At 43.1% G+C, this 24,600-nt stretch overlaps 3 protein-coding genes across 44 annotated transcripts; 1 reads left to right on the forward strand and 2 right to left on the reverse strand.

Annotated features, from left to right (window-relative positions):
* Positions 1-2,619: 2,619 nt before the first annotated feature.
* On the reverse strand, positions 2,620-6,063 carry LOC125550673. 40 transcript variants are annotated; one of them, XR_007301768.1, is made up of 6 exons: positions 5,535-5,971; positions 5,292-5,366; positions 5,154-5,176; positions 4,665-4,731; positions 3,459-3,536; positions 2,620-3,352 (listed from the first exon to the last, which is right to left on the reverse strand). XR_007301768.1 is itself a non-coding variant. In XM_048713722.1 (2 exons), exons 1-2 carry the CDS (start codon positions 5,983-5,985, stop codon positions 2,940-2,942), a joined length of 864 nt encoding a protein of 287 aa, XP_048569679.1. In that variant the 5' UTR covers positions 5,986-6,000; the 3' UTR covers positions 2,620-2,939. The 40 variants fall into 40 exon arrangements, 1 of the variants encoding a protein (XP_048569679.1); XR_007301767.1 differs by having other exon boundaries at positions 4,665-4,712; positions 5,154-5,214; XR_007301763.1 differs by having other exon boundaries at positions 3,459-4,712; positions 5,535-5,972.
* A 776-nt stretch (positions 6,064-6,839) lies between these two features.
* On the forward strand, positions 6,840-14,534 carry LOC125550677 (dehydrogenase/reductase SDR family member 7). The gene is made up of 12 exons (XM_048713728.1): positions 6,840-7,002; positions 7,176-7,231; positions 7,327-7,360; positions 8,320-8,418; positions 8,523-8,671; positions 8,771-8,809; positions 8,890-8,982; positions 9,057-9,155; positions 9,427-9,528; positions 9,981-10,064; positions 12,676-12,741; positions 14,177-14,534. The coding sequence occupies exons 1-12, from the start codon at positions 6,927-6,929 to the stop codon at positions 14,261-14,263; spliced, it is 984 nt and encodes a 327-aa protein (XP_048569685.1). The 5' UTR covers positions 6,840-6,926; the 3' UTR covers positions 14,264-14,534.
* Positions 14,535-14,600: 66 nt separating this feature from the next.
* On the reverse strand, positions 14,601-20,937 carry LOC125550676. 3 transcript variants are annotated; one of them, XM_048713724.1, is made up of 10 exons: positions 20,524-20,936; positions 19,778-19,838; positions 19,416-19,464; positions 18,709-18,763; positions 17,588-17,675; positions 16,857-16,975; positions 16,053-16,178; positions 15,829-15,922; positions 15,593-15,747; positions 14,601-14,981 (listed from the first exon to the last, which is right to left on the reverse strand). In XM_048713724.1, exons 1-10 carry the CDS (start codon positions 20,872-20,874, stop codon positions 14,922-14,924), a joined length of 1,158 nt encoding a protein of 385 aa, XP_048569681.1. In that variant the 5' UTR covers positions 20,875-20,936; the 3' UTR covers positions 14,601-14,921. The 3 variants fall into 3 exon arrangements, with proteins under 3 accessions (XP_048569681.1, XP_048569682.1, XP_048569683.1); XM_048713725.1 differs by lacking the exon at positions 14,601-14,981 and adding an exon at positions 15,170-15,395 and having other exon boundaries at positions 20,524-20,937; XM_048713726.1 differs by lacking the exon at positions 14,601-14,981 and having other exon boundaries at positions 15,670-15,747; positions 15,829-15,866; positions 20,524-20,937.
* Positions 20,938-24,600: the final 3,663 nt, after the last annotated feature.

The following is a 24,600-nucleotide window of genomic DNA, read 5'->3' on the forward strand; positions in this document are numbered from 1 at the left end:
TAGACAAAACATTGTGTCCCTAGTAAGCCTCTACTAGACTAGCTCGTTAATCAAAGATGGTTAAGTTTCCTAACCATAGACATGTGTTGTCATTTGATGAACGGGATCACATCATTAGAATAATGATGTGATTGACAAGACCCATCCGTTAGCTTAGCATATTGATCTCATATACATATTCATTTGACTATGAGATTATGCAACTCCCGGATACCGGAGGAATGCCTTGTGTGCTATCAAATGTCACAAAATAACTGGATGACTATAAAGATGCTCTATAGGTATCTCAGAAGGTGTTTGTTGGGTTGGCATAGATCGAGATTGGGATTTGACACTCTGAGTATCAGAGAGGTATCTCTAGGCCCTCTCGGTAATGCACATCATAATAAGCCTTGCAAGCAATGTGACTAATGAGTTAGTTGCGGGATGATGTATTACGGAAAGAGACAAGAGACTTGCCGGTAACGAGATTGAACTAGGTATGTAGATACCGACGATCGAATCTCGGGAAAGTAACATACCGATGACAAAGGGAATAACGTATGTTGTCATTACGGTACGACCGATAAAGATCTTCGTAGAGTATGTAGGAACCAATATGAGAATCCAGGTTCCGTTATTGGTTATTGACCGGAGAGGTGTCTCAGTCATCTCTACATAGTTCTCGAACCCGTAGGGTCCGCACGCTTAACGTTTGATGATGATTTTGATTATATGAGTTATGTGATTTGGTGACCGAATGTTGTTCGGAGTCCTGGATGAGATCACAGACATGACAAGGAGTCTCCAAATGATCGAGAGGTAAAGATTATATATATATATAGGATGATGGTATTCAGACACCGGAAGTGTTCCGGGGGTACCGGGTACATATCGGGTCACCGGAAGGGGTTCCGGGCACCCCCCCCCCCCCCCCCCCGGCAACTATATGGGCCTAATGGGCTAAGAGGGGGACAGGTCAGCCCCTAAGGGGCTGGTGTGCCCCCCATGTAGGCTGAAATAGGAGGAGAAGGAAAGATGGGAAGGGAGAAGGAAAGGGGAGGATTCGGCCTCCCCCTTCCTTCCCTCCCCCCGCTATTTCCTTTCCCCTTCGATGAATAAAGAAGGCGGGGGCGAATTGGGGAGGAACCCGAAGTAGGATTTAGCCTACTTGAGGCGGCCCCCTTGGCTGCTCCCTCTCCCTCCCACCTATATATATGAGGGGGAAGGCGCCTAGAACACACAACAACATCTGTTAGCCGTGTGCGGCGCCTCCCTCCACAGATTACACCTCCGGTCATATCTTCGTAGTGCTTAGGCGAAGCCCTGCACGAATCACTTCACCATCATCGTCACCACGCCGTCGTGCTGACGGAACTCTCCCTCGACACTTTGCTGGATCAAGAGTTCGAGGGATGTCATCGAGCTGAACGTGTGCAGAACTCGAAGATGCCGTACGTTCGGTGTTTGATCGGTCGAAATGAGAAGAAGTTCGACTACATCAACCATGTTGTCAAACGCTTCCGCTTTCGGTCTACGAGGGTACGTGGACACACTTTCCCCTTCCTGTTGCTATGCATCTCCTAGATGGATCTTGCGTGAGCGTAGGAATTTTTTTTTAAATTGCATGCTATGTTCCCCAACACGCCCCACCTTGAAGAACACCTCAACTACGTCCAAGAGTAAAGGAAGAACACATCCACGTTGGGATCCAAGAAGGAAGAAGAGGGGAGAGGCCTCCACCACTAATGTGGCTTCAGGGTTGGCGCTGGTGCACCTCCTCCCACTCCACGGTGACTCCACCACCTCCTTCATTTAGTTGCAAACCAATGAATAAATCTGTATAAATAAGGCCACTAGTCTTGGTCAAGCAATGTTACAAAACAAGTTAAGAATCCAGTCGTGGCCCAGCCGATTCTGCTGAGGTTGTCTATATCACTCCTGGTTGGATTTGGTTCATGCACGCTCGTAGGATATACCCCTCCGATTGTATACCTATACTCACCAATGGGGTTGCCGCGCGTTTTCTTTGTTTAAGAGCTTATAAGGGCATCTCTAGCAGAACCCTATCCTAAAAGTCCAGAATCTCTCTCTTATCCCACCGGCTTCTTCACACCCCTTCGTCGATGACGGTAAGCTCATGTCCGTCTGATTTAGGGATCCATGTAGGCATATATCCAGACTTGGAGGCTTCGATTTTGGTGTCAACTCAGGTTTAGGTCAGGATTTAGGGTTTCGTACAACTCGGCTAGGGTGTCAATTAAGGGTTTCATTCGACTCAAAAGTGCCTATAATGCAGTGTGAATGCTTGTTCAAATTGCTATGTTTTTTTTAGAGAGAGATTCAAATTGATATGTTGTGCCATAAGTAGTGTCACGTCCACGCTGTCAGATCCTTGCAGCCACTTTAGCGGCGGCTGCAAGCCGACCCATAACCACTTCCGCAACAGACCCACGCCACCGCAGGCAAGCCAAAGAAAGCACAACCTGAAATTCTCCACCCAGCGACTCACACGGTCACACTCCCTCGCGCTCACATCTACACTTCTACACTACTATTAAACAAGAGAACATGACGGACGAAAACTCTGCCAGGCCCACGCTTGCACAAGAGAAACAATCCACGCCCGCGCACAAGGGAAACAATCAAATAACCCACGTCCAATTTATATGGAGAGAAAAAAAAACAATCGCAAAAGGAAACCACACGTCCGTTCCGCATGCATTGTTCAACAATACAGAAAGAAAGTTGCTAAATTAGCGGCAACCAATTTATTTTCCCCCGCCGCCGCTGCCGTTCCACCGTTCCACGTTGCCATCCAGGCGTACAGGTTAACCCGTGGCATCGCTGCCCTGGGCAGCCGGAGAGGCACCTGACCACGACGGCAACGACAAGCTCTTCGGCGACACAGGTGCAGCGCCCAGACTAGCTGAACTCTATTGTCATCCAGACGTCCAGGTTTACCTGCGCCATCGCTGCCCTGCGCAGACGGCAAGGCACCAGACGACGGCCGCAACGACGAGCTCTTCGTCAATACAGGTACCACCCAGACTGTCTGAACTTTGTTGCCATCCAGGCGTCCAGGTTGACCTGTGCCATCGCTGCCCTGCGCAGCCGACGATGGACCCGACGACGGGTGCGACGAGCTGACCTGCCCTGCGCCATTCACGTCCGAGCTCTTCACCAACAAAGGTGCCGCCCAGATTGTCTGAACTTCGTGAGGCTTTTACATGCCGCCACCACCCAGACTGTCCCGCGCCATCGCCGCACTGCGTGTACGACGACGTCACAACGCCGATGAACTGCTCCGCAGGTGCATGCTTATTTGCCAACATGGGCCAGTGTGATCCATTTGATTGATCCTCTTGCTTTTCTGCATATTATAATGATAAAAACATGTTGGCATTCTATAATTTATCAAAAACAAGAATGAATCTTATGGCATGAGCATATGCTAACATGATCCCTATTGTACGTACCCGACCTAAACCTGAAATCGTACCATGAAGCCTTGGCAAATGCACATGGTACTGACCTCACCTAAAAGCCTCACCAAGCTGCATATGGTTCACCCATTGCTCAGTTAAAGTAATATGAACATAAAAAAGGCCACACTCTGAAAGAGACCTAGATGAATAGTATTACAAACTACTACATCCTGTTACATTATGCCAAGTATATTAATGCAAATTGAATTCATTTGGGTAGCAGACCTAGATGAATAGTATTACAAACTATTATATTCTGTAGCATTATGAAAGTAAATTAATGCAAATTGAATTCATTTGGGTAACAGACCTAGATGAATAGTATTACAAATAACTACATCTTGTAGCATTATACTAAGTATATTAATGCAAATTGAATTCATTTGGGTAAGCAGAGGCACCACAAGAAAGCTCTGAAGGTAAACAGTTGGTGGGAGTTGAACATAAAACTCTACTATGTCTGTATTCCGGTAATACTATTCCTTCAAAGATAGTTGTATGATAACACTCTTGACATTCACAGGGTTGAACGACTTCGTATAGCCCCTACCACTCCCAACAGGTAATGATCATAACCCAATCACTCGATTGTTGCTCAACTGCTGAATTGTGTCATGATTTGCAGACCCTAAAGAAATAAAAAGGCGGATGGATAGAGAGCAATATGCACAAAATAGGGATGAGATTAATAAGAGACGGTGTGAGGCCTACAAACAGAAAAAAAAATTGCCGCTGCCAAGATCAATGGCCTAAATAACAGAGTACACACACAGTTGGCTGTATCACAAGGTAACGATGATCAACTTCATGATATACGGCCCAGTTGTATTACTATATAATGATCTATTCTTCATATATTCAGACCATAATGAGATTAAGAATCGGATGGAAATGGAGTAGTATGCACAAAATAGAGAGGAAATATTAAAGCGACAACGTCAAACCCGCAAGCAAAATAAGCATATTGTTGCCGTCCTCAATGGCAGTAACATTGTGTCACACATGCCAGCTACCGAACAATTGGCAGTCACACAACTGCAGAACATAACATGCGCAGGTGGTGCAGTACCAAATTCCATGCATTTCAACAGACATCCTCGACGAAAAAGAGAATATTTATGAAGATGATGAGTCCAATGGGTTGCACAGAAATGATGCGTACCAGATGCAACGAATTTCAAGACAAATGACACTCACCCAAATGTCAAACTGTTTGAGAACCCCCAACTCAGTACAATCGTCGACCTACATATCCCAGAAGAGTCTTTAAAAAAAAGGTTAGTTCATCGATTTTTTAATGGTGCTAAATTATCAAAGTGTTTATTTCTTCTTTCTTTGGGCACTCTATAGTTGATTCAGGTACAGAGCCTTTTTATGGCATCAAACAACATCTACCAATCCAACATAATAATGATCACTCACGCATTCAGTGATCAGCAAGTAAGAAAGTACCCTCTCTAATCACAAAAAAAAGTCTTCTCTTTGTGACTGCATCCAAAGAAGTAGCACTATTTCTATTACCTGATAAATTGATATACTCTTTGTTGCTACAATTGTAGTCCAGTGTCTACGCACACAAGGTGCACATAAAAGAGGAATTGGGTCTTCTTATACTTTTTTTGTTTTTCATTTTCCACTATATTAAATTTGCATATTAGATGGCTGTAGGTTAAGTATTGGACGTACTTCATAGCCTCATCCTCGCTGCACTGCTCCAGAAATACAACAAGTTACACAGGGTCCAAAACTGAAAAGCAGTAAAATCCATTCACAGAAAATCAGGTAACATGGGGCTGAATTTGATTTTATAGGGCTACATGTAACCTGCCATGCGAGGATATGTGCTCTCGCATAGTGACCCTGCGACTGCGAGCTCGTTGTTCGGCTATCCTCTCACCTCTGTCACCCGACAATCAGAACTCAATTCAGAACGAGATGGAAATTCAATTGGATTTCCGACGAAGAACAAGATTCGTTCAAATTTTTAGCAGTGATGGGCGCAAACTAGCCATCTGCACATCAGAAAATCCATCAGTAACAAGGAGAAGAAGGGCAGCCAGCACAAACCTCCCGTGTCGCCTCTCTGCCTCCCCGCGGCGGCCCGGGACCGTTGTGTGGTGGCACGCCAAACGTCCCCGGCGACCCCTCCGTCTGCGCCCCTCGCGCTACTCCTCTCCCTCCGTCTACGTTGTCGGCTCCTGCGCCACTGCTCCTGCTCCTCCCCCTCCTCCGCGGCCGGGCGCACCGAGGCCGAGGCGGCAACCGGTGCGCGCGCGTATATGCGGCACCGGCGTTGTATTTGGCGTTGCCCACGACGGTGCGGATGCCGGAGGCGTTGGCGCAGCAGCAGCATGCCTAGGGACTCCTTCGCCCTAACTGCCAGGAGCACCGAGGACGGTGGCGGCGGCTTTTTCCCTGAGAGCGGTGGTGAGACAGTGGAAGGGATAAGGTATGTGAAGTGTGTGGGTGTGGAGAGCTGAGAGGAGGCAGCGAGGGGCGTGTCCAATTTTTTCTTCATCGATTCCTTTTCTTTTTATTATCACTGGCCTTTTTCATCATTCTTTTTACAGTGATGCTACACACACGACACCGAATGCACGATGAGTGAGCTCTGCCTTTCATTATGTCTGCGAATCTACTTTACAACCGCATTTTTGTGGCCGATCCTTGCACGACAGTCAATTCGGTGGTGTGCTGCAGTTTTAGTTTATGGTTGGATGATTGGATATGTAGCATCGTCCAAACATCGTGCAAGAAAGTCGTCTGCATAACAGCTCTTTTATGTTTGATGCATGGATCAGTTGTCGTGCAAGAATCGGCTGTAAATTGTCGTGTGTAAAGTAGTTTTGTTCTGTTTATATTACTCCCTCTATTAAGATCTTACATTATGAAACAGAGGAAGTAGTTATCTAATTTTTCTATTGGAAGTTAACGTCTGGGTGCGATCTTTTTACAGCATTACAACGGTTTAAATAAACGTTCTGTCATAATTGTTTTGATAGTTTATAGAACTTTTTGTTGAGGATAAATCATGTAGGTCATTTTGTGGCCTCTCGATGTTAAATTTCATGGAGTACTTATGGAAGATATTTCGATATTCTTGAACAGATATATTTTGCATCATATCATAATACTTATTATTTTATGAAGTAGCACTATTTGAAAATTAACTCGTATTACCTGACTTTATTTTCACAGGGCATATTTAGAACAAAATTAGTTGTTATTTTAGTAGATTGAGAATTGAATGATGATGATATAAGAAATCCGGATCGCTAGGCATGACACATATGCACATGGCTCAATAACAATGACTGTCTAAATAATAATAAGATTTAAAATGAATGTTTCTATTATAGATTATGAAGTCTACTAGTCACATCAAAACAGCGAGAGAACGCGCCGAGGATTCAGAGAACACGCCGCCGCCACGGACCACGCACCGCTCGACAGCCGAGAATGCTCCTCCCCTTCGCGCTCCTCGCCGGCGCCGCCGCCGGCGCCTTCCTCCTCTTCAAGTCCGCCACCGCCGATGGTAAGCAACGCCGCGTCTCCATTCTCTCCCCCCTTCCGCCCACCGATCGAACCTAGGCCTATATTCCACTCAAGTATCCCCCTTCGTCCTTCGTCCCCCCCCCCCCCCCCCCCCCCCCCCTATTCTTCTCTGCTGGCCGCGGGCTAATCGCTCTTGTTCTTGGCCGGGCGCAGGCGATTTCACCCTCTTGTCGTGCGGCCGGGCGCGGCGGGACAAAGTCGAAGGCAAGGTTGGTGTTGTTTGCTGCTCCCTTGCTTATCATCTCGTTGGATTCGTTGTCTGAATTCCGTATGCTTGCGTTTCCCTTTCTTTGGTGCCCTTCAGGTTGTATGGATTACGGGGGCGAGCCGTGGGATTGGTGAGTTTACTTGTCTGTCTCTTCAATTGGGTGAATTTCATCGCAAGAAAAAAAAAAGAATTTGGTCGTAGTAAATTGGGTGTCATATGATTTTTTAGGTGTCAACCTTTTTGTTGTGGTTGTGATTTATGACTGTGGAGTTGTTGAACTTGATCTTTGTTTTAAGCGCATGTCCTGAGTGCTAAACTTTAGGTGTATTGCTTCGGTTAGGGTGACGGTCACAAAATAAAGAATTGCGCCCGATGATGAGATCATGCCATGGTACATATGCTTTTTAAGCATTATAGATTGCATATTATGTAGTTATAGACAGAGGAAGAATCAATAGAACTTAGTTTTTGTGCTAGTTTATTAATGAGGATAGTGATTTTACCATTGGACAGTGGTTAGAAGATTACTTTTTATATCCCTAACCTGGCTTTATTTCCAGTTTTATCTGCCATGCTCATGCTTGTTTCGATAGGAACCTTATATTTGAGAAACCTTGTAATACAACTATCGTGCTTTGAGAACTTTGGTGCGCATATCTGTAGATCTGTAATGACATTGGTCAATGGTCATAGAGGGGGTGTCTGCATCATAACTGATATTGCAAATATGTTAATCAGTGAACGGTAATACAGAAAGGGAATTATAGATTTTGTGATGACCTGCTAAGCCGCTTAATGCGAGCAAAATTGCACTTCTCCAAAGCTGATTGTATGATTTTTTAAGCCAGATGGAGGTATTACACATTGTTCATTAGTGAAAGGTTTTTTGTAGGTTTAGTGTCTGCCTTATGTTTGTTGCAGTGTAGTTTTAAATGGTTAATTCACATAGAACCTATTCATGGATCACTTTCGGTTTTGATAATTGGATATATGTTATTTACATGTCATCCTTTTGCTAAATTTCATGATATGTTTGCTAAATTTAGCATATTGTTCCACGATAACCAGAATGGTTTCTTGTAATGCCAGGGGAGGTTCTTTCGATGCAGTTTGCGAGTTTAGGAGCAAAGCTCATACTATCTGCACGTAACAAGGAGGAGCTTGAGAGAGTGAAACGTAACATCATGAGTAAGTTTGCAAAACTCATGTTGTCATCTAGTAGGGTAGTGGAAATCTGAGTTCTGGACCAAGTTTTAATTTCATGTTTTTTCTGTTCTCTTTATTCTTCAAAGGCAAGCATCCAGATAGCAAAATTGAAGTATTACCCATGGATTTATCATCTGATGAAGAATCTCTGAAAGAAGTTGTACATTCAGCGGAATCACTCTTTTCCAGTGCAGGCATTGACTATATGATGCACAATGCGGCCTTTGAGCGTCCAGTAAATATTCATACACTTTCTATCAGCCTGAATCCCTTTTAGTCTAGCTACACAACCACCACAAGTTTTTGCGTGCTAAATAAATCAATAAAATTGCAGAAAAGGGGGGCCCTGGAAGAAACTGAGGAAGGTCTTAAGGTATGTGAACCATCTTTTACTTTGTTCTTTATATCGTTATCGACAACGTAACTTCCTGCTAATTATTTCTTGTTACGCAGGCTACTTTTCATGTCAATGTCTTTGGAACAATTACTTTGACTCGTCTTCTTGCACCTTTCATGTTGGATAGAGGGATGGGTCATTTTGTTGTGGTATGTCTGTAATGGAACTTATTGTCAACATGATTTCTATTAGGTTATTATTGTAGCTAACTCGCTATTCACAGATGAGTAGTGCAGCTGGAAAGGTGCCCACACCTGGTCAGGCTCTTTACTCTGCTTCCAAACATGCTCTCAATGGCTACTTTGCTTCTCTGCGCTCTGAGGTATTAAATGTCATACATTTAGCTCATTAAGCTTGCAACATAATACATTCTGGGTATGCTAAATTTATATGCATATGAATTATCCACTTCTGTTATCCACGAGTATTCATAGACAATCTTTCTTCTGTTATCAAGAGCATTGACTGTATTTTCTGTTCAAATGGAATTTTGTGGTTAGATGGTTCTCTGTAGATATTTAGTTGTTTTCCTGTATGTTTTGTTTGTTTTTTCGCGACTATGTTGCTCAAGCTATATATCTTCCATGCTGCAGTTATGTACGAAAGGCATTAAGGTCACTGTTGTCTGTCCTGGACCTATTGAAACACCAGTATCTTCTGGTGCAACTTCTTCATCACAAAGGCATTCATCCGAGGTTATGCTTTGTTTATTAGACTTATCTTTATTTTTTTTTGAACAAACGGAAGTAGTTTGCTAGACAAAGTCACACAAAGACTTCACCTCAGTGCTTATTTCCAAATCTTATGTGAAAATGAAGCTATGTAAAATTCTATTAGCTACCATCTTTTGTGTTTCATAGTATTAAAGTTAGATAAATTCTTTTATCCAGATATTTCATCCCACATGTGTTGAACAAGCCCAATAATTGCAACTGCTGAATCGAACGAGGTTATCATAATCCAGCAGTGTTCTAAAATGCATGTTGTTTGTGTCTAGACTTGCTTTAATGTTTTTTGTTGTACATGCGTTATCACATTCTGCTCACGTCCTAACATCTTGTACTTGCTTAACTGTTGAAAGTTGGTTCTCAGTCCCCTTCTTTAATCGTTATTTCTTATATTTACTCATTCTTGTTAACCTATGCAGAAACGTGTTTCAGTGGAAAGATGTGCTGAACTGACAATAGTTGCCGCAACTCATGGACTAAAAGAAGCATGGATATCATATCAGGTATATTTCATTCTGAACATTACTGCTTGGATCATTTAAGAAGTCTGAAGTCTTAATTTATTATGCTCACATATTATATATTATGCTAGAAACTACCACCATATCTGACTCATTTACATGTTAGAGTACGTAATGGGCCTAATGGGCCCGTTAGTCTTAGGGTTAATTAGAGATAAGAGTCGCTTGCTTAGGGGTCAAGTAAGCCTTGCTTGGGAGTCAAGTAAACCTCTCTATATAAAGAGAGGAGATGTATCAATCTAATCAAGCAAGAATTAAGAAGGAAATCCCTTCCCTCTTGCCCGGCCGTGGGCAAAAAGGCCCCCGGCCGGCCCTCTCACGCCCTCCTTCTAGCAGTGCCATAACAATTTGGTATCAGCTAGCTTCGGTTCGATCATGTCTTCACCGCCGCCCAACCCGTCTCTTCCGCTGCCGGTCACGACCGTCGCCCCGCTCCTGCCCACGCCGGGATCCTCCGTCGCGCCCGCCCCCGTCGTCCTCACCCCGGAGGTGTCCGGGGCGCTGCGGGACCTAACACAGGCGGTCCAGGAGATCCACCTGTTCTTGGTCGGGTCCTATGGGCCGCACCCGGCTGCGCCGCCCATCACCGCCACCGCGCCGCCGTGGCTGCCGTGGCAGCCGCCGCACCAAGCGGCCCCCGCCGCGCTCGCCGGGCTGCTGCAGCAGCCGCTGCAGCTGCCATCCATTGCCCCGTCCTGGCTGTCGTGGCAGCTGCCGCACCAGGCGGCCTCCGCCGCGCTCGTCGGGCTGCTGCAGCAGCCGCTGCAACTGCCATCCACCGCCACCACCGCCCCGTCCTGGCTGCCGTGGCAGCCGCCGCACCAGGTGGCCTCCGCCGCGCTCATCGGGCCGCTGCAGCAGCTGCCATCCACCGCCCCGCCCTGGCTGCAGTGGCAGCCACCGCTCCTGGCGACCTCCGCCGCGCCCGGCGCTCCGCCGCAGCAGCCGCTGCAACTGCAGCAGCCATCACCGGTCAGCTCCGGCCCCGCATCGACCGCGCCGACGGAAGTCCCGATCCACCAGATCAAGTTCCCGCCGTCGCCATCACCGCTTCCCCAGGGCGTCCCCATCCAGCAGATCAAGCTTCCGCCGTCGCCGTCACCGCTTCCAGCTTGGACCACTACCTGCCACGTGTCGGCGACGGTGAGGCTGCAGGCTGCTGCACGCGGCCTCCTAGCTCGTCGGCGTGTGCGGGAGTTGCGTGGTCGGGAGTTGCGTGGTCTGCAGCTGCCGCTCCTCCCAGTTGCGCTCGCTGCGCAAAGGACCTCGATCTCGTCCGCTGCGTCGGGGATCTTGGGCATGCTGTTTTCCCCACGGACAACGCCCTCAAAGTCTGCGACATCGGCGGTTGGGGAGGCGCACCCCTCCTCGCCATTGTCCATCGACAACCCTCCACTCTTCTATGTGCGGTGCCGACCAACAGCCGTCCGGCGGGGAGAAGGCATGGTGTCACCGACAAGAGCGCACCGCGTAGCACCACTGCATTCCGCCGCCGGCCGCCGCAAGGGCGCCTCTGCTGGTCGCTCTTGCGACCACTTCCAGGTGGCCATACACATGCACTCCTTTTGTCAAGATGGTGTCCATGGGATCCAGGTGGCTGTACACGTGCACGTCCGACGTGCGGATGGTATCCACTTTTTGTTAAGAGGTCCAAAATAAATCATCCCAGTCCATTTCAGGTTGAGAGTAATAAAACAAGCCGAGATGTAAAAGGCTTGTTTTTAGGTGTTAGGTTTGTGTTGCCTCGAGTCATGGTTATAAGTTGGTTAGGCTGCAGCTTGAGGACAAGCTGCATGTCCAGGTGGGGTGTAGTGTTAGAGTACCTAATGGGCCTAATGGGCCCGTTAGTCTTAGGGTTAATTAGAGATAAGAGTCGCTTGCTTAGGGGTCAAGTAAGCCTTGCTTGGGAGTCAAGTAAACCTCTCTATATAAAGAGAGGAGATGTATCAATCTAATCAAGCAAGAATTAAGAAGGAAATCCCTTCCCTCTTGCCCGGCCGTGGGCAAAAAGGCCCCCGGCCGGCCCTCTCGCGCCCTCCTTCTAGCAGCGCCATAACATTACACAACACAAGCTTTCCCTAATGGATCCTTGAAACTTTGTGCCCACGTTTTTTCTGAGCAATAACATCAGTTAGCTAGTGCATGTACTAACATAAAAGGTTCTATAATATAATAATGTGTCGAGTACAATCACTATGTTGTAGTAACCTGCTGGTTGGTAGCTTGTATCACTATGTAATACTATTGGTTCAAGTATCTATGACATGAAGTTTCTATTTTATGTCTGGCACTCTGCATAGTGTATTTTTCATTCTATATTTGTGCCCACGTTTTTTCTGAGCAATAACATCAGTTAGCTAGTGCATGTACTAACATAAAAGGTTCTATAATATAATAATGTGTCGAGTACAATCACTATGTTGTAGTAACCTGCGGGTTGGTAGCTTGTATCACTATGTAATACTATTGGTTCAAGTATCTATGACATGAAGTTTCTATTTTATGTCTGGCACTCTGCATAGTGTATTTTTCATTCTATATATAATTATTTATGTTACATATTGAATCTGAATTTTAGTGACTTCCTTTGCAGCCTGTGCTGGCTGTTATGTACGTGGTGCAATACATGCCAACAATTGGATGCTGGATTATGGACAAGGTAATCTTTTCTGGTTTGGTGTTTTTCTTTTCCTTATCTACTGGTGAACTGTCTTTGCATCCTCCAGTCAGAACAAACTCGTCACAGGTAGAAATCGTGTGGACAAACTTGATCAGTGTATTAAGCTTTAAAGCACTTTCATGATGTCACATTTGGAACAATGATAGGAAAAATGCAAAAACGTGGAAAATTCATGAATTAGAGCGGCATGGCTCAGAGTCTCACACTCCCTGTACAGATTGAAAACACGTGAATAGAGAAGAGAAGCCAGTTGGAATATATGATAGGTATAACATGGAAACTTGTGGGTGGAAGAATCACTTGAAAGGAAACATGGGGGAATATTTCCTTTGATTTCGAAGTGGAAATTTTCCGTGTGTTTTGAACAATAGTTGGTTTCCTCCAAAATGTGTATGAAAGCTTTTTGGGAGCCGTTCCTTTGTTCTGTATCATTTGAGTTCATTTTTTCTTTGTTTGAAGTGGGACCTTAGATTTCACCCCTCAACCTTCAAACTGGTAAGTCTAAGGATGTCTGACCCTAAGCTCTGGAAGCCCTTTTTTCGAGGAATTTTCTTTGAGAATAGGAAGGTCCTTTTTCATCCATGAGATGCAGCAAGGTTTTTTTTATGATGTGCAGTGGTTTTGAAGGAATTTAAGATTCTGGCAAGGGGCAACTTTAGAAATACTCAGAGATAAGGGAAAATTGCTACAAATATTATTTTTTTGGAAATTAGGAATTTGAAGAAAATAAATTTACAAATACAGGCTTACAATGACTGCAACAATAAGGCTAAATAGAGTGTTTCCACGCACTTAAAAAACATTTTGGTTTTCTTACAAATGTGTATAAATCATTTGTGAGTTGCTGTATTATCTTGTTTGTTCAGAATACTAATGATATTCCTTCAAAGTTTCTGCTGTTATTACCATTTCTTAAAATTCTCTAATTCTTTAGTAAATTTACAGGAATATTTCGTACTTTATAAAATTAAATTCCCCGTACTTCTCTTTGTTAAATTTTGTAATAATATTTTAGGTTTTTGTGAATTGTTCCTTGTCTCTTACAGTTTCTTCTATGTTTTCTTACTTTTTCTCTAAATTGTTGGTGTTCCACCATTTTTGTCATTCTAAATTTCCTTAGTTTTTCAAGATTTATTTGTTGAATATAGTGACTGGGTTGTGCCTTGCTTTGCATTCATGGTAGTTCAAGAGTTGAGAAATAAATAAGTAGGTTCAGTGGCATGGTTAAAACTTGTTGGTGAAGCTGATGCGTCTAGGGGACTGAAATCTGAAGTAAAAAACGTAGTCCTATTGTGCAATTTTGAGGACTGCAGTCAAAAAAAAATTGAAACAATTTTTGAACAGCTATTTTATTCTGTAAACTACCGCCTTGCATTTGTCAATATAATCTGATGGTTATTTTGTTTTTACCCAGGTTGGTGCAAAGCGAGTGGATGCCGCTGCAAAGAAAGGCAACGCCTACAGTTGGAATCTCCTCTTCGGTGGCAAAAAGTCGGCTTGACGATGAAGTTGTTCATTACGCCTACAGGTGGAATCTCATTGAGATTCTGAAAGTCATACACATCTATCTATATAGATTATGAACCTTGTTACCCTTTTTCATCTTTATGTGTGAAATGACCAACGGGAAGCAAGCACTCCTTGTAATGTCACCTAGTCAGCGAGTTGGAAGTATTTTAGAACTCGGATACAAGTCAGCATTCCAGCTTTGCATTTCCACGAAAGAATAAATCATGCAAGATGGACTATTTATCTGTTGTGTTTCCTGTGTATATCTTGTTAATGGGGTGCTTTCATGTTCCGATTGTTGTGCCGACAGAATAAGCGATTGATGAACCTTGAACAAACAGAAAGGTCAGGCCTCATGAATCTTATGAACACCTTACAAGTTACAACACAGAAATCTGTTTGATGCTTTCAGAGCTGATGTGCACCAGAATTACAATGTTCACCATAACACAACGACATTGCCTATTCAAGACACACCATAACCAGATTTTGAAAAAAAAACATTGGAAGTACTATAGCATCTTATAAGTTATAACTTACACCTTCAGGCCTTACAAAAGACATTCCCTTCGACCTTGAATAAGACATACAACATATCTTCCGCCATTCTACAGAACATTTGAACTAGTGTACATCACTCAGATCGCACTCTAGTGTTTCCAACCGTTGAGAAAGCCATCTGGAGTGTAAGGCTCCAAGAATCCAATGAACTGCAAAATCATATCCAAGGAATCAATGAACAGTCAAGTAACCGATTAACAAGAAACATGGCGAAGCTGGAGAGCACACATAATAAGACCTAGAAATCTTTAACTTCTCATGGTCTTCTATCGAGTACGTCATTTCTCATCTTGTGATCCAAATTTGTATTTAACATCACAATGCCTACTCTACACTATAAATTGATTATAAAAATCAAATGTGTCATGTGCCTTTGTCCAAACTTTTACATGGTTTTCAAATTCAAGTTAAATTTGGCACCATTTTGATTTTCATATCTGGGCTTGCCCTGCAGGGTCCAGCCCCTAATATTTTGTAACCCTGTCACAGGTGCCTTGCCCTTCTCGAGTCCAATCTCGAAGAGCCATTTGGGAAAGCTTTCCCTTGGGCTCGTTTTCTTATATCTGATTTGTACATAAGACAGGGAAGACAAACAATGAGTAATTTCTTTAGAAAAAAAACAAGGATTGGCCAGCGGCCAACAATGTTGCTCGAGTGATAAAAACAATAATAGAAGAACTATCATGCGGGTTGAGGTCTATCACTTTTTACATTAGAGCGCACCACAATCAACGAAAGAACAAGAAACTAATAGATGTACCTTCAAACCATCATGAGACCATCGGGCACCATAACCTTCATGCACACGAATTTCAAAAACAGGCCTATTGGGCTGTGTCAGATGAATATTTATCCAACAGCCCTCACGTAACAAACGGTCAATGACTTTGGACGAAATTTGATTCTTCTTTGGATCTGTAGATAAATAGTTTCAACTAAATATACCATAATGCGAGTCTTCAACTTGATGATTGTTAAGCAGGAACACATCTTTACCACTTCCATGGAGGCAGCCCCACCACCCATCCCTACTCCTGTGAACATGTTTGGCCAATGCCCTTGCAGCATCAGTTAAAGAACAACTTTTCACCTCCAGTACAATGCAACACCATCAATCTTAGTTACAAGAGAAATTTCTTGGTAATATTCAAGGACAGCAAAAAGTTTGGATGGGACAGCAATCAATAGAACTGAGAGGTAGTTGCTAAAGATGAACTTACCGTTGGTTTGTGTAGTTTCATACAAGATGAAATCAACATGGATTTTGGAGGAGGCAGTCCATCTGGAACTGTTCCTGATGTGTTTGCCAAACCAAGGAGTCTACCTAGTCCATCGTAGCCCAATCCCTAGAAAATAACAAGAGATAAGTTAACAAAGCACAGAACCAGCTACAAGTGCCCATATATGATTATTCAACTTAAAGCAGCTAGCGGATCTAAAAACGTAACTCCCTCATCCCACATATAAAAGGCCCCCTCGAAATCCGAGCTTAACTCCACAAATTTGACTTATTAAATATGAGTCATATACAACAAATATTATTATACCATTGGAAACCCTTTGAATACAAATCCAATGTCATAATTTTTGTGCCATGTGTATAATATTTTTTAGTCAAAGTTGAGCTCAAATTTTGATGTGGCCTTTTAGATGTTGATGGAAGGAGTATTTATGAATTATGATAACCAGAACATGAATTAATACAAATATTACTGGCCATTAAGATTTAATTAACATTCAGTAAAACTCCAAGCTACAAAGCTTGCAATTGACATGCAAAGGCCAAAGGGGTAAGCGAGGTGGGTGTTTTGAGTGCATAAATAGTGACACTTAGTGTTATTCAATGTGTATTTACAAAGTACTCCCTCTGTCCCATAAGGTAGGACATTTTTTGACACTACACTTAGATATATCAGCCTTGTATGCCCCATAAAAGATATGTCGCTATAAATATGATTATAAATGATCTGGTAACATTACAAACAGAAGAAACGTGGAATGAAATGTTAAAGTGTGCCACTCACAGCAAGAAGCTCGGTCATGGTTATGTAAGGTTGGATTTGCAGCTTTGAGACAGATATTGCCAAGACTCCATAAGAGTTCTCCTTTTCCTCTGTGTAGAATTTTCTATAAACTTCGACACCTGTATATGCAGATAATTTAGTCGATTGTCTAGGGGTCCTTTACAGGTGCATATAGAACCTTTTATATCAAAACAATAATAATACTAATGAGAAAGAACATATGTGTTATCAACATGGGTATGGACTTGAGATGCTTCAGAAATGTGTACCCATCAACATATCACAAGAGCTCAGTTGTGTTTTTTGTGGTACAATAAAGTCTGAAGATTAAAGAGGTAGCATGCCTAACACCCTTCGAGCTGAATTAAATTATTATCTAAGGTGCCTGCCAAACCAAGAACAATCAGCGCATCATGGATTCACAGCAAGCTGTCAGGGTCCAGAAAGCTTTATAAGAAATATGTACCAAGGTAGTGCAGCTCTATATAGAAGTTACATTTACACTGATATTACTGTCAACTACGGCCTAGATTAATTTAGAAAAAATCATTGTAAGAAATCCAGGGCATGACAAGTGCCAAAATAAGCTATGCACCATAATAAGTAAGAAATAGGTTCTTAAAAGGATTAACTCATGGGTGACCAAAGGTGCAGACTTCATGAAAATTAATCCAGTTATGGAACACCGCACAAGCAACACTACAATGGTACGATCGTAAGAAACAAAGCACCTTCTTCAATTGACGAAATACCAGGAAGGACATTTGAGAACGTCTCTGTTTGCAGCATCTCAGAGAACGAACTGTACTTTCTAACTGCCTGAAAATAAATAAGCAATGGGATTTACCACAACTCTGGAATAAAAAGTATATATGTGCAGGTCAAGAAGGATTATTTGCCCAGTTATGTATCATGAGTCATAAAATATAAGCACATATTTTAAACAGAATCAATTGTGGATTTTTTTATGAGGGCATCCCTTTACCTCCTGCTGTTCCCATGAAGGAGGATGTGAAGCCCAATTTCAGAATACCACCAGAATTGTTTTCAGTTTGGCCGAGGAGGCGAGGCCAAACATGTCTAGCTCCAGGTGGTGCTGCGTTGCATATGGGACAGCTAATGATTAGATTTTATATGTCTAAGTATGTACACGTTGTATTTGAGCCTGCGCGCCTAGATTGGGCCGAACCCCTTTGTGGTCGGTTTGTATCTAGTCTGAGTCGGACCAGAGTTGGAATTCTGGTCCATGCCTACGTTATTTCCCTGGCCATCCCCTCACCTATATAACCATAGGGGTGCGCCAGATTAGAGGAAGTCAAATTTTAGGTTGAGTTCGAACATTGTGTTCACGTGGTGAATCATCCCTCCGGGGACGCGCTGCTGGTTATCAAATAAAGTGATGATTGCGTGAAGGTTCATGTGAGATCAAGGATTATTGTGCCAAGGTTAGAGGCATGTTGTTCATCTCCACGTTGCTTGCTGGATTTATTTCCTCATCTTCAGGTTGCGTGGATTGACCCCATGATTTGATATCTGATTGTCTTGCGGTGAAAGATCGGGCCAAATCAGTGGCACGTCAGAGGTCATGCCATTATCAATTTTTCTATTCGGTGCTTTATGTGATTTCATAGAAAATCCATAAAGATCAAATAACTTGAGGGATCAAATAAGTTTTATGCACCAACCAGTAGAACCAAAAGTCCAAACTGATGGAGAAGGTTAGGGAATCCATATATACTTCAACAAATACAGGTTTTTTTCTTAAAGAAGGAAAATTACTAATTTGAAGATAACAGTGCAAAGATATAAATATTATATCCAGAAAAGCTAGTTACATAGCAAAGAAAATTACCTCAACCTCAAGCAAGAGGCATTTATTGAAGAGCAACAAAGAACCTTGTGTAATCCTGCGACAAAATGACAAAAAAAATGATTACATGAATAGCATGCACGTTGAGTATGAAAAATAATGCGTAGCCATAAGAAACCTAGCAGAAGTGCTCACAGAGTCAATAAGCTTGGGAGATAACTTTTTACAGAAACAACAATATAAGGCTTCCAAGTAGTAGGCCTACACCTTACTGAATAATCCTTATAGCGAATTTCAGAGTGCATATTGTAGTGGATACATTTAAGAATTTAAAGTCCATAAATTATTGCAACTATGTTGTATCCTCAAACTGTGAACTGAGAATGAGAATGTGGAAGACCCTGAAATAGAGCAACCCGAATATACGCTAACACCTAAACAAAAACAATATGACGAGCTACAGAATTATAATCGTTGCCATTTTCATAATGTAAAATATACGCTAACACCTAAACAGAACAATATGATGAGCTGCAGAACTAGAATTGTTGCCATTTTCGTAATATAAAACATACGCTAACGCCTAAACAGAACAATATGATGAGCTACAGAACTAGAATTGTTGCCATTTTCATAATGTAGCTCCAATAGATGTTCCTAGTTGATAGACATTAAGGCTGTGATGTTCTCCACCATATATCTCAACTTAGAATTTCAGTCTTCCAAAATTTAAAACCAGCTGTGTGTACCTGTTGTAATTACCAGCTGCTAACCTCCCTTCAACGTTCTTGGATCCAGCTACAGAAGTACATGGTTCAAGTTAGAAAATGTGGTTGGCAAAAAAGGCACAAAAAAGATGCAGGTTACAAACTTTCTCGAAATACATCAATTAGTGCCCTTCAGCTTTATACTGAGCCGTTAAAACTGAACAAATGAAATTATTAATTTTAAGAATTAAATACAGATCCTTGATGGTGTATATTGCACACCAGAGAAAAATAACAAATATATTAAGAAAAAGCAATATTGATATACATATAACTACAAGGAAAGGAAATATGAATGTCAATTAGATGTTAAATGAACCACAAGAAAAAGATTCTGGAATTACCACTGAGTTGAGTGAAGTATGGTTCTTGAACATGTAGCACAAACTCGACTGCATCATAAATCTAGTGAATACAGATGACAACAATAAGCTATAGTCAAACAAATTGCGGAAAAGGATAACACTCGATAATGTGTTTTAATATTTCAAATAAGTCAGTAAAAAAATTACACATGTACATGTGGTAGTACACTACTAACTTTCAAGAAAACACAAGAAACAAGAAAGATGGTTCAACAAAGCAACTATTTGTACACCCAGTTTGTTTTTGCATAACCAAGAAAAATGCGTGGGTTCTCTTGAATCCGCCTGACCACATAATATATCAATCTGTACATGCATTGTTTAATAAATGCCAAAAAAAAATTGGCCCGGGTGTAGTAGTTCCGTAGAGCCAATTGTAGTTTCCGCTGCAAGGTATCCATATTACAGCAAATAGGGAATTTTGCAATACTCTCTTTTCACTAAATTTAGTACTCTGTCGAGCAACGCTGCCCCCAAAGAGACACTGCTGGATATATACAAGTATCATATAGTGCCAATTGTAGTATCCTTTATGATCATAGTTCATATCACAATTCCTATAAAAGTCTAAACACTGTCGCAAATACAATTATACCCCGAAATTGATTGACAACAGCTTCAGCCATGATTCTGACTTCCTAGCTAGAAGATTATTTTTTTCAGTGGAATTCAAGCAAAGCCGATTGAAGAGAGAAACAGGAAGAAAGCAGATCGGAGAAAGTTACCCGCTTTAACTCGGCGCCCTTCTCGCGCAGGACCGCCTCCCACTCCCCCTCCCTCTTACGCGAATCATTCTCCTCCGCAGGAGTTCCTACCGCCCCCGCTACCACTGGGGGTCTCGGGATCCGCCCCTCCTCGGCGCACCCCGCAAGCTCCGTGGCCAGCTTATCGCACAGGTCGTCTTCGAGGAGGCGGGAGCAATAGGAGAGGGACAGAGGGAGGGCCGGGTCCGGGGTGGCGACGTGGGAGGAGAGGACGAAGCGGAGTAGCTCGCCGACGGCGGACGAGAGGGCGACGGCGCCAACGCCCGGCGACGCCGGCTGCGGCGGCGACGAGATGTGGTCGGTGGTCGCCATCTGATGTGCTGTAGTGGCCGGATTCGTGTCCACAGTAGTGAGGGCGTACAAAGGGATTATACCATGTAAAATTAAAATAAAATTTGGTTTACCAATGTTTGGCAAGGACTCCCAAAAAAATCTTGGCAACCTTTTAAAAGGTTGTCAATTTTTTTGACAACCTTTAACATTGCCAAATACTCCCTCCGTTCTGGCGCGGTAGCTGCTATACTCCGAGACTGGAGGGGTATAGCAATTGCAGGAGCTACAGAGATTATCCAGCATGTCATGAACGCACAAGTTGCAGAAGCGCTAGCAGTGAAGCGGGGACTCAAGCTTCTTTTTGACAGAGACTGCTCCAAAGTGGTGGTGGAATCGGATTGCCTTGAGCTCGTGAACGCTTGCAATGGGTATTCGGAGATTTGGAGCCCATTTGCTCCCGTACTAGCAGATTGCTTTGAGTTAGCGCATGGGATTCCATCTATTTTTTTAGGCATTGTAAGAGGGAAGCCAACAAGTTGGCACACTTTCTAGCTAGGTACTACTATGAGCAAGGTCTTTTTGTATGAATGGGACGATGAGGCCCCAAAATTCTTATTACCGCATGTTTTCCATGATGTAACCTTGCCACGAGATGAATAAAATGCCATGAGGCTTTTCCCTTCAAAAAAAATACTCCCTCCGTTCTAAAATAAATGATCTGATCCAAACTGGATCATCTATTTTGAAATGAAAAGAGTATTGGCTAGCTCAATTTATGATAATAAACCAAACCAAACCAAATAGGCTAACCCCTATGACTGCTACAACTATAAACTTCAACGCTTGGTAGCTTCGGCTTAAGAGCTTAGTAACTACAATTGTTATTTTAAGAATGTGTTGTTTAAAAAAAGGAAATATTGTTTAGATTATTTTGTAGAAAGATATATCATAGTCACTAGTAGAGCTTTGTAGATTTCAAGAACAGTGAAGAATTTTTTTATCCATGGCTTAGACTAAGATTTTGTTGTTGCTAGGCTAATATCTTTCCCTAATAACAAAGAACGGATTGAGTCTGTCGGGTTCACCGTCGCGGCGTTTTTACAAAGATCCCTGTGCTTTTTGGGAATCAACCCGCGCTACAATTTTAAGTGTGTAAACTTAAAAACGTTTTGCCTGGGCCTGGGAACCATCCACTGTATTGGGCCTGTAGCTAGAGGCGATAATTTCAGCCCGTACCCCTGCTCTCTCTCTCTCTCAACGAAGCAATCGTGTGATGACGACCACCGCAACAACCAGGTCGGCTCACCGAAGCGGCTGGGGTCTCGAGGAGGAGTGACGCGGAGGGCGAGGTACACTGGGGAAGTGAAGGAGTGGCGCTGATGGCCCTGGTCGCCGCGGATCCATCGACTTCGCCGCATGGATCCTTCGAGGATCCTGCCACGGCCGTAGGGCGTTCAACGTGTTGTTGCGGTTTGGGCATGTGCATGGACCTTGCCCGAGCGTAGCTGTGCCGTCTGCTCGCTCTCCGTGGTCTCCCTCCTCATGTTACTTGTGCGTCGTGGCACTCTGCGAGGTTGGGCTATGGCGGCCGCAGAGAGTGCCCCATGACGACGACTTGACCTCCCTGGCCAGGTGAAACACATACGCATGTCCACTCTTATGTTCTGGTCATGGATGCCCCCGTCTCTCAATGCAATGGTCCGTCTCCTTGCACTGCTCTCCTCTTTATAGTGATGTTTCATGCAGTGCACAGAAGGTATTTGACAAAATGACCAAGTGAGTAGGAGTGGATTTCACAATTGTACTGACTTACAATCTTCTTTGTCTTTTCCACTCCATGTTGTAATGTTAATCTAATGTTTTAATTGTGGTGAGTGGCAGCACCGAGTTGAGTCACCTTCATGACGTGTGGATGCAGCTGCAACTACCCAAGACTCCTGGGGTGTGGATTCATCATGGATGCTGCCAGTATTGCAAGAGGACGATGTCTGAACTAGCTACAAGAAATGATGCTGCTTCCTGGATGCCCTCGAGTCACTTGACTGAATGTACAAGAGAGAAACTGCAATTGACCACAATGACGACATGTGGGTTAGAACTTGCTTGCCTTCTCTTTGTTCCTATTTTTCCGTGTGTAGATTAATGTGGAGTTCTCTACTTATTAATCATGGTTTGTTCCTCCTGCAAATGCCAAAATAAAATAGTTTCTTGAGTGAAAAGAAAATTTGCATCAGCTTTTGCTCTCGTCATGTTGATTTTTTTATAATAGAAAATTGAAACAAAATGTTGTCCTATAGCCACAACCGATACTGCGTATAGTTGTATACCGAATTTATTTGAGCAGTTCTCATATAATCCAAAATCCTATTTTCTGGATAACTAGGTTGATGAAGGACACGTAATTCTATTTTTTTTTGTAGCTTTGTGTAACTGTGTTGTGGTTAATTAGTGACCAATTGGGGATTTAGGAATTAGAGTTCTGGAAACAATCCATGCAACTGTGCCTTCAAACCGGAATCAAAAAGTACTTTTGTATTTCTGTATTTGGGGATGCACGAGATTGTACAAAACAATTTCCTTTTGATATCACTAATTACAGCCATGTTCATACTTGTGCTTTGGATGTATTGAAGGAAATATGCCCTAGAGCAATAATAAAGTTATTATTTATTTCCTTATATCATGATAAATGTTTATTATTCATGCTAGAATTGTATTAACCGGAAACATAATACATGTGTGAATACATAGACAAACAGAGTGTTACTAGTATGCCTCTACTTGACTAGCTCGTTAATCAAAGATGGTTATGTTTCCTAAGCATAGACATGAGTTGTCATTTGATTAATGAGATCATATCATTAGGAGAATGATGTGATTGACATGACCCATTCCGTTAGCTTAGCACTTGATCGTTTAGTTTGTTGCTATTGCTTTCTTCATGACTTATACATGTTCCTATGACTATGATATTATGCAACTCCCGTTTACCGGAGGAACACTTTGTGTGCTACCAAATGTCACAACGTAACTGGGTGATTATAAAGGTGCTCTACAGGTGTCTCCAAAGGTACTTGTTGGGCTGGCGTATTTCGAGATTAGGATTTGTCACTCCGATTGTCGGAGAGGTATCTCTGGGCCCACTCGGTAATGCACATCACTTAAGCCTTGCAAGCATTGCAACTAATGAGTTAGTTGCGGGATGATGTATTACGGAACGAGTAAAGAGACTTGCCGATAACGAGATTGAACTAGGTATTGAGATACCGATGATCGAATCTCGGGCAAGTAACATACCGATGACAAAGGGAACAACGTATGCTGTTATGCGGTCTGACCGATAAAGATCTTCGTAGAATATGTGGGAGCTAATATGAGCATCCAGGTTCCTCTATTGGTTATTGACCGGAGATGCGTCACGGTCATTTCTACATAGTTCTCGAACCCGTAGGGTCCGCACGCTTAAAGTTTCGATGACGGTTATATTATGAGTTTATGAGTTTTGATGTACCGAAGGTTGTTCGAGTCCCGGATGTGATCACGGACATGAAGAGGAGTCTCTAAATGGTCGAGACATGAAGATTGATATATTGGAAGCCTATATTTGGATATCAGAAGTGTTCCGGGTGAAATCGGGATTTTACCGGAGTACCGATGGGTTACCAGAACCCCCCACGGGCTTAATGGGCCATAGTGGGCATTTGTGGAGAAGAGAAGAGGCGGCCAGGGCAGGGCCGCGCGCCCCTCCCCCCCTAGTCCGAATAG

This window comes from Triticum urartu, chromosome 4, assembly GCF_003073215.2.
Source record: "Triticum urartu cultivar G1812 chromosome 4, Tu2.1, whole genome shotgun sequence".
Classification (NCBI taxonomy): Eukaryota; Viridiplantae; Streptophyta; class Magnoliopsida; order Poales; family Poaceae; genus Triticum; species Triticum urartu.